This window comes from Leptodactylus fuscus, chromosome 6 (assembly GCF_031893055.1).
Source record: "Leptodactylus fuscus isolate aLepFus1 chromosome 6, aLepFus1.hap2, whole genome shotgun sequence".
Lineage (NCBI taxonomy): Eukaryota > Metazoa > Chordata > Amphibia > Anura > Leptodactylidae > Leptodactylus > Leptodactylus fuscus.
In genome coordinates, this window is record NC_134270.1 from 8,561,198 (window position 1) to 8,570,643 (window position 9,446).

A 9,446-nucleotide genomic window follows, 5' to 3' on the forward strand; every position below is an offset into this window, starting at 1 on the left:
GTTGCCCTCTAGAGGGCGGCATACAGAGGCACTGTTCTCCTAATTACATCCTGGAGAATAGATTTGCATATTTTTTACCCAGAATTCCTAGCGGAGCAGGAATGACTTATAAGTCTCCGTACGCCTATGTAGACACACTCTCCCTAATATGTATGATTATCCCCTGACCCTAGGTGTATTATAGGCAAGAATATATAACAAGTAAATACACACACATCTCTGCTACATACACACCATATACACACACAGCTGTGCTACATACACATCATACACACACTGGACTGCTCCATATGACAGTCCTGTATACAGTGAGCACGTAACCTGGCTGCACCTCATCATGTGATCACTTGACTCCTCCTGCACATGAGACTGGTCACATGACTGTGACATCGTCACAGGTCCTTTAGATTTTCCGACACTAAAGTGTACAGGTGGAGCCGGTATGTGCGTGTGTATAGATATATATAATATGTGTGTATATAGATTGTGTATGTAGATATATATATGTAGTGTGTGTGTATTATATATAATGTGTGTATATAGAGAGCCATATAATGTATGTGTGTATAGAGATAGATAGTGTGTATGTATATAGATTGTGTATATAGATATATATAGTGTGTGTGTATAGATGTATATCCTCCTTATTGAGATCCCCACACACAGTATAATGCCCCCCCACCCATTGAGGTTTCCACAGTATAATGCCCCCTCATTGTGCTCCCTGCAGTATAATGTCTTCTTGTGTTCCCCACTAAAAAATGCAGAAAATATAAAAGAAGCAATACTCCCGTCACCCTGTTCCCCGCAGTCCTCTATGATCTCTGTTTCCGGTACAATGTCACTACATCACCTCTGCTGCGAGGACAGACAGGGACTGAACAGTCCTTCACTATTGTCTCCATCTGCATTGGAAAGGACACCGATGGGGCTGCAGTCTCTTCCTTTCTCCTTTATTACTGATCCATAACATTATTGTATTCCAACAGCCAAAACTATATTACTTCTCCACTGTATGGCGCTATTTTCTGGTATATATCACTTATTAATAATTAATTTTTGGGAGAAATAAAAAAAAAAAAAGTTTTAACAAATCCAAACAATTGGGGATCCATCTCAAACTAATTTAAGTGGCCGCCACATTATACATTGTGGTAAATTATTATAATCTGGGGACTCTTCAGACCCCAGAGTGTTATAGGTGGAGGCCCAGAGAGAGATGAGAAAATCCTATACTCTCCTACCTTCAGCACTTTTGGGCCTCCTCACATGAGGATCTGGCGCTGTCCTGGTGAGGTCATGTGCCCGGGTCACCGCTGAGGCCTTTGATTTGGCCACAACAATCACATGGGCAAAAAATGTTACATCTCACTAGCGTCACCCCGTCAGGAGATTGGGGTCCCTGAAGTTAGGCCCTATACATATAATGGGGGAAAAGTTGAATGCGCTGAGGGGAAAACAGTTGTGACTGACAGAGACGGATTATAGCGACGGCGCCAAAGAGTTGCTGCTAAAGGGGCCGCACCACCACACTCAACACACATACATTTCACAAATACCATATAAACATCACACAGACAGCACACATACACCAACCCACAAGCACAAGACACCATACCAACACCAGACCACTCTAGACACACACAACACAAACACCACCCCACAAATACCACATGCACACCACACACACAAATGCAAGGACCACATACGGACGCAAACACACTCAGATGGATGCACACTACGTACACGGACTAACAGAGCACATGTGTAGTCACACACAACTATCGCACGCATGGAAACTGCACTGCGCATGCACAAACACATGGATCACATGCGGGCATACATACACATGCATCACACGCGTGCAGACACACATATACACACGCACTGACAAAACACGTCTGGTATCCTTAGTGGCTGCCTGCACACTATAGTATTTTTCATGGTCCTCCGGGCCATGGATTTGGCAGTTCCATAGACTTCTTTGCGCACAAAGCTGTGAATTTTGCAGCTCCGTAGAAGTCTATCGAGCTGTAGAATCCACGGCCCGGAGACCCGTGAACAATCCTGTAGTGTGCAAGCAGCTTTACTGAGCAGCCATATTGGTCAGGCGAAATCTGCCCTATAGTATGATTGTCATTATTACTTACTATACAGGAGCTTTCAGCACTGAAGCTGCTGAGGTAAAGTGAAAGCTGAGCTCTGATTGGTTGCTATGGGCAACTCCACAAGTCTGCCTGTGAGGCGGCTCCTTCAGGTCCTAGTAATACTGTGAGGGCCGCTCTGTATTACTATCATCCTATTACATCTCTTATCCGTGTCAGGTGAATACTAAACGGTCACAATACTAAGGACTGTGCCGCCCCAAAACCACCATCTATTGGGCAAGTTCATCCAAAAGCTAAGAACTCAAAATTGTGTCAAAGAGCTGAGACAAGAGAACAAGCCGTGACTCGCAGCTTGAAAAGAAACGGATGAGACAGGCAAAATGTAAGGCATCAGAGCAACGGGAATGGCGTCTTCACATAAGGCAGGCTGAAGCAAGGAATATGGAAACATCTGAACAAAAGGATGGACGTTCTGAAATTCTCAATTTAACATTTAATGGGTATTCTACTAGTTGTCTATGTTTACATGGGACTTTATATGATTTTACATTGACTCATCTTTCTTCCAATCATGTTCGTATAATATAGGATCCCCTCGCTGGAGATCTTCTGATCGACTCGTCAAGGATGGATAGAGATAAGGACAAGATGGTGGAAAGTCTATTAAATATTACCCTAGAGATCATCTACCAACTTACTGGAGAGGTGAGAGATTCTGATGATGTCACATTAAATCATTCTTATCTATAGTAATAACAGATGATATGACTGGAGAGGTGAGAGACTCTGGGAATGTATATAGTGATATTTATTAATGTGTCTCTCCATAACCAGGATTACACAGTAGTGAAGAAGACCTCTAGTGGGTGCTGTCAGGCTCCTGTGTCTGAAGGATGGGGGAGAACCCTGAGCCCAATCCCGGGGTCTCCATCCCACTCCCTGATACAGGAGGAGATCAATGGACAGAAGATCCTAGAACTCTCCAACCAGATCATTGAGCTGCTGACTGGAGAGGTGACACTGCTGGGAATGCTGGGGCATTATACAGGAGGGCTATGGAGAGATCTGGTGATGACTGTATCATTATGTTGTCAGGTTCCTATAAGGTGTCAGGATGTCGCTGTCTATTTCTCCATGGAGGAGTGGGAGTATTTAGAAGGACACAAGGATCAGTACAAGGAGGTGATGATGGAGGATCAGCAGCCCCTCTTATCAGCAGGTAATAGACATGACTAAATACACACGGCCTCTCATTATCTGTATGGAAAGAATGAATTCAGTCCCTGTATGTGTTTCCTCCAGTTCCATCCGGTAAGAGAACATCACCGGAGAGATGTCCCAGTCCTCTTCTACCACAGGACTGTAAGGAAGAAAATGTCCTCGAGGATGATCAGGTAGATGGAGATAAGGTGACATGACATGTAGAAGGGCTGTGAAGGTCTCGTGGTCAGTTTGGTTTTATCCCACAGTATTAGATGTTTTCTACTTGTCTAATGAAAAAGGTGGAGAGGGCAGATAAAGCTGACCATAGACATGACATGTTGTCTGGATCTTCTCAGTTTTCTGGCTATGAAGGTTGCTGGATGAGTAGTGGAGCAATGGAGAGATGTCCCAGTCCTCTTCTATTACCGGATTGTAAGGAAGAAAATGTCCTCCAGGATGATCAGGTAGATGACAACATGGTGGATTTATCCAGGAGACCTGCAGCTATGTGGTCAGATATCTCCTGCTGTTATTTTTGGTGGTCATGATAATGAATGATCTTTTCTTCTCCTATAAAACATCCCACGTGACTTCTCTGTCCATCTGGTGACCTTTACAATATTTCTTTCACAGCTCAACAAAATTAATGCTGGAGAGAGCTATGTGAGGAGTGATGAGGAGTGTAAGGAGAACGTTCGTACAGGTGAGAGGTTACTAGAGATGAGGAATTGCTTTATAATGAGTCGGGTTCACTATGAATTTTTCAAATGGTTCAACCAAACCTAAACATTTTTAGTTCGCCACCAACAAACCAATGTATTGCAAAATGACTGCATTACAGGCTGGAAATACAAAGACAGGCCTGGGAGGCTTCGATGAGCTTCTAGCTGTCATGGCAAGGGATTGGGTAACCAATGTTTCAGCTAATTTCCCTGTTAGTTACTCCTATAATGGAGCAAAACAGGAGAAATAATGATACTTATGTGATCAGAGCGTAATCTATGTATGGGCATTTATATAGAGAAATGCTATAAAATCTCGATGTACTGTTAATCATATAACAGTCATACATTATAAAATCCGTTTTCTTCTTGGCAGATGACTGTACCAAGAGCTCAGAGGAACATCTGATATCTTCTGATTATAATGCAGATGATGGTGGTATCACACAAGATACATATGACGAACATGCCATTATTCCAGATATAACCTCAGCCCTTCACAGCAAAGGTCTATTATCTGATCCTTTTACACAGGCCCCATCTTTTGATCCATCACAGTCTGCGTCACAAGAAAAAAGCAGAGAGGGTGTTAGGCATCGAAGAACTCACACAGGGGAGAAGCCATATTCATGTTCAGAATGTGGGAAATGTTTTAGACAGAAATCAGAGCTTGTGATACATTATAGGATGCACACTGGGGAGAAGCCATATTCATGTTCAGAATGTGGGAAATGTTTTAGACAGAAATCAGAGCTTGTGATACATCAGAGGATTCACACTGGGGAGAAGCCATATTCATGTGCACAATGTGGGAAATGTTTTAGACTGAAAGCAGTGCTTGTGATACATCAGAGGATTCACACTGGGGAGAAGCCATATTCATGTTCAGAATGTGGGAAATGTTTTAGACTGAAATCAGAGCTTGTGATACATCAGACAACTCACACAGGGGAAAAGCCAAATTCATGTTCAGATTGTGGGAAATGTTTTAGAGTGAAAGCAGAGCTTGTGAGACATCAGAGGTTTCACACTGGGGAGAAGCCATATTCATGTCCAGAATGTGGGAAATATTTTAAAAGTAAATCATATATTGCAATTCATGCGAGAACTCACACAGGGGAGAAGCCATATTCATGTTCAGAATGTGGGAAATGTTTTAGACAGAAAGTAGAGCTTGTAATACATCAGAGAACTCACACTGGGGAGAAGCCATATTCATGTTCAGAATGTGGGAAATGTTTTACAAGTAAATCAAATCTTATGGTACATGCAAGAACTCACACAGGGGAGAAGCCATGCTTATGTTCAGTATGTGGGAAATGTTTTAAACAGAAATCAGAGCTTGTGACACATCAGAGGATTCACACTGGGGAGAAGCCATATTCATGTCCAGAATGTGGGAAATGTTTTACATTTAAATCAGCTCTTGTGGTACATCAGAGAATTCATATAGTAGAGAATCCATATTCATGTTCAGAATGTGGGAAATGTTTCAAACAGAAATCAGAGCTTGTGGTACATCAGAGAATTCATACAGGGGAGAAGCCATATTCATGTGCACAATGTGGGAAATCTTTTGCTTGGGAAGCAAGTCTTGTTAAACATGAGAAGGGTCACACAATGGCAAAACCATTTTCATGTTCAGAATGTGAGAAATCTTTCACAAGTAAATCAAATCTTACAAAGCATAAGAGAATTCACACAGGGGAGAAGCCATATTCATGTCCAGAATGTGGGAAATGTTTTGCTTGGAAATCAGGTCTTATTACACATGTGAAAAGTCACACGAAGGGGAAACCAAGTTCATGATCAGAAAGTTGGATGTTGTGGATAGTCAACAAAAAGAAATTCATCAAGTTCTTGTTATACATCAGAGAAGTCTTTTACGTTCAGAATGTGGGAAAAGTATAACTTGTAAAGTGGTTTTATGTTTTTTTTTACGCTTGCACTATAAAAAACAAAATTTAGATTTTGCAGTGCATGTTCTTAAAGCAATGACTTTAAAATTTTTCAATTGGTTGAGTGATTTAGAGGCTTATTTTTTGTGGGATGAGCTGTAGCTTTTATCTGTACTCTTTGGGGTATATTCAACATTTTATTAAATTTTTTTTTTTTTTTTTTTTTTCATTTATGAACCTGAGATGCTTTGATCATTTGTGTAATACAGGGCATTTCTGTAACACTGATGTTCAGTCTTTTAGACTCAGCCTTTGGTTGGGCCCAGTAGGCTTCCATACATGGCAGTGCAGGAGGTTCATCGTATCAACATGGCCACTTACCTCTGTCAGAGAAAGACTTGGTTCTCTCCAATTGGAAGCAAGATGGATTCTCGCTGCCATCAATATATACTGAAGCGGTTCATATTGGGCACGCTGTAGAACAGTTGGGTTAAGGCCAAAGTACAAAGACTGGGGCAGTTAAAGAAGACCTTTCATGGATTTGGGCACATGCGGTGTTATATACTGCTGGAAAGCCGACAGTGCGCTGAATTCAGTGCACTGTCATCTTTCCCGATCTGTGCCCCAGGTGAAATGCTATCGGTCCCAGTACCGTAGCTCTTCACAGTCAGAAGGGCGTCTCTGACACACTTCTGCACAGCAGTGCCTATAGTGCTCTACTGTGTGACCGAAGAGGAACGCCTCCCTCCCTCTGCTCACAGTGCTCATCCATAGATGAGTTTTATCAGGTGGGGAGCGGGCCTTCCTCCCCGTTCACACTGTACAGCACTATAGGTGCTGCTGTGCAGAAGGACGTTCCTGACAGAGTCTCAGAAACGCCCTTCTGACTGTGAAGAGCTACGGTATCTGGACCGATAGTATTTCACCTGGGGCACAGATCGGGAAAGCCGACAGTGCGCTGAATTCACACTGCATGTGCCCAAATCCATGAAAGGTCCTTTATAATGGGATTGACTGTCCTAGGAGTCTTTGGGTGGATGTCCAAAAGTGATGGGCCAGAGGGCTGATCCAACAAACATGATGAGTATCACACAGAGTGTTACAGCCCTGGAAACATGGGGGTGAAATCAAAGGGTAAAAACCATGCACTCTAGAGAGGAACAGATGTGTCCTATATAAAAATTTTAGAGAGGGCTCTATTAAAGGTACCTGCCAGCTGCCATTACTGATAAAGGTACAACAGTCAGTCAACTGAGCTGGGGTTAGGGAAGTCTCCGGGTCCTGTTCCTGGGCTGGCATTAAGTCCAATTTAAGGTCAGAGGGTGGGGCATTCAGTATACAACGTCCTTTGTCAGCTAGTCGGGGCAATCTCAGGGTTGAGTGGGGCAAGTGAACTAACCAGGTAGCGGAAGTTTGTCTTCTAAGTCCATCTGCACTGTAGATCGTTCTTGTTTCAAGCAGGAAGCTTCAGCTTTAAAGGGAGTCTGTTATTGGTGTCAGTGGTTTTGAGATGAAGACATGCCTGAATAACCTTTAAGAAGCCTTAAAGAAGGCTATTCTACTACTACCTTCTCTTTTTAGATTCTCCCCGCCGCTCCATTGTAATCCTGGTTACTACTTTTATGAACTTAACTTTATAAAGTTATTAACCAGGATTACAACGGAATGGCGGGGAGAAGCTAAAAAGAGAACGTAGTAGTAGGATAGCCTTCTTTAAGGCTTCTTAAAGGTTATTCAGGCATGTCTTCATCTCAAAACCACTGACACCAATGATAGAATCCCTTTAAGGGTGCCTCTAATCATGACCTTATGGGCTGCTCAATTAATAGCCGGGTCAGTGTCCGATGCATTATTATCTGCAAAGGACTTGGTGAAAGCGTTAGATATATGTTAATGCCAGGAACAGTCAATGTGGACTTGTTTAAACGGGGGCGAATAGCAGGGGGTGTCTGGAAATCAATGTCAACCATGACCAGGTCGTGAACTTATCAGGCAACAGGGTATGTGGCAGGTGTAGATGAAGTTTGGGAGCATTGTAGTAGACAGAAGGATCCTATCTATTCTGGTATACTGGTGGTGAGGCGGGGAAAAGTAAGTATAATCTCTCCTATTCCCATTAATCCTTTCCTGACAGTATGGCGGATGCCGGGTCTTTAAAAATGGTGGCCGCTCGAGAGCCGGGCGGCCGCCGAGTATCTGCTATTTAATACAGCAGACACCCGACACTAATGCCCGTTTTCTTTGCCCGCACTGATTGTAGGCATTATCCCCTCTGGCGCCTCGGTCAAAGCTGACCAAGGTGCCATTTTACCAGTGGCGTATAGGCGCCACTATTTTCCCGGGGATCTCTGGCACCTGGAGCAAGCTCCTGGACCAACGTCCCGTAGTCATGACAGCTGGGAGCTTTGTGAAGGCTCCCAGGCTTGTCTTTCATAAACTTCTATTGCAGGCTATGTTGTGTAGCCTGTAATAGAACTGCCGGTTTTATGCAGTGCATTGCATAAAGTTGGCAATAATAGATGCAAATAATAATGATGATAATAAATGCAAAGAAATTTTTTAAAAAAAAAAAAGTAAAACAAAATATAAAAAATACAAAAAAATATTAAAAGTTCAAATCACCCCCCCATTCTCTAGAACACATATACTTAATTTCTGCGATACATATACACATTAGATATCTCTGTGTCTGAAAATGCCCGCTCTACAAATCTATCCAAATATCCAAATAGCAGGAACAAAAAATCATAAGTGCCAAACCACCGTTTTTTTCACTGTTTTGCCTCTGATAAAAAAAAATGAATAAAAAGTGATCAAAGCAACAGCCATTCCCCAAAATGATAAAAGAAAGCAAAAAAAAGACGCCCTATACATCCCCGTACACGAAAGTATAAAAAAAAGTTACAGGTATCAGAATATGGCCACTTTTAGAAAAGGGTTTCAGTTTTCTGACCTATGTGTGGTCCAGGGCAGGTCTGGAGGAGGCTTCAGCCCAGTTGTGAGTTATAGAATCATTACTGGCCCATAAATGGCTGGAGCCTGCACTTCAGGTCATATCCAGGGAGCGAGAGGAGGCATCAGGGTGTGTCCTGTTACTTTGAGTCCTGTGAGACTGTATCGTGCTTATTGGTTTATTCATGTGGCTGTTAGTAAGCCACACGTATAGTTAGTTTGCTATTACTGTTTAGTTAGTTGCTCGGACGAGCAGGATTTAGTTTCTTATTGTTTTACCTGAAGTTAAGGCTGTATTTTATTTTGCTCATTTTGTGACTGAAGTCAAGGTTTATTTATTTTTCTGTTTGTTTGTTTTTTTTACTAAATAAACCTGTTTCCTGCATATTTTGTGTCCCTGTCTTTGACTGGTTGGATCTGCACCACTGCTTCTACCAAGCTACTTTCCCCACACCTTACATTATGTGGACAATCTTACACATGGGAGGAACATAAGGAAATGGGAAACATCTTGCGGTTAGAGAAATACACAGATCAAATAATCATTGTAAAGATGAGGCAGG

The 9,446-nt window shown here is 42.4% G+C and overlaps 1 protein-coding gene across 1 annotated transcript; it reads left to right on the top strand.

Moving 5' to 3' along the window:
* Positions 1 to 406: 406 nt before the first annotated feature.
* LOC142210255 (uncharacterized) lies at positions 407 to 5,929 on the top strand. Its single transcript, XM_075279299.1, has 8 exons — positions 407 to 440; positions 2,697 to 2,813; positions 2,943 to 3,122; positions 3,204 to 3,327; positions 3,411 to 3,502; positions 3,668 to 3,775; positions 3,945 to 4,014; positions 4,410 to 5,929. The coding sequence occupies exons 2-8, from the start codon at positions 2,736 to 2,738 to the stop codon at positions 5,840 to 5,842; spliced, it is 2,085 nt and encodes a 694-aa protein (XP_075135400.1). The 5' UTR covers positions 407 to 440; positions 2,697 to 2,735; the 3' UTR covers positions 5,843 to 5,929.
* Positions 5,930 to 9,446: the final 3,517 nt, after the last annotated feature.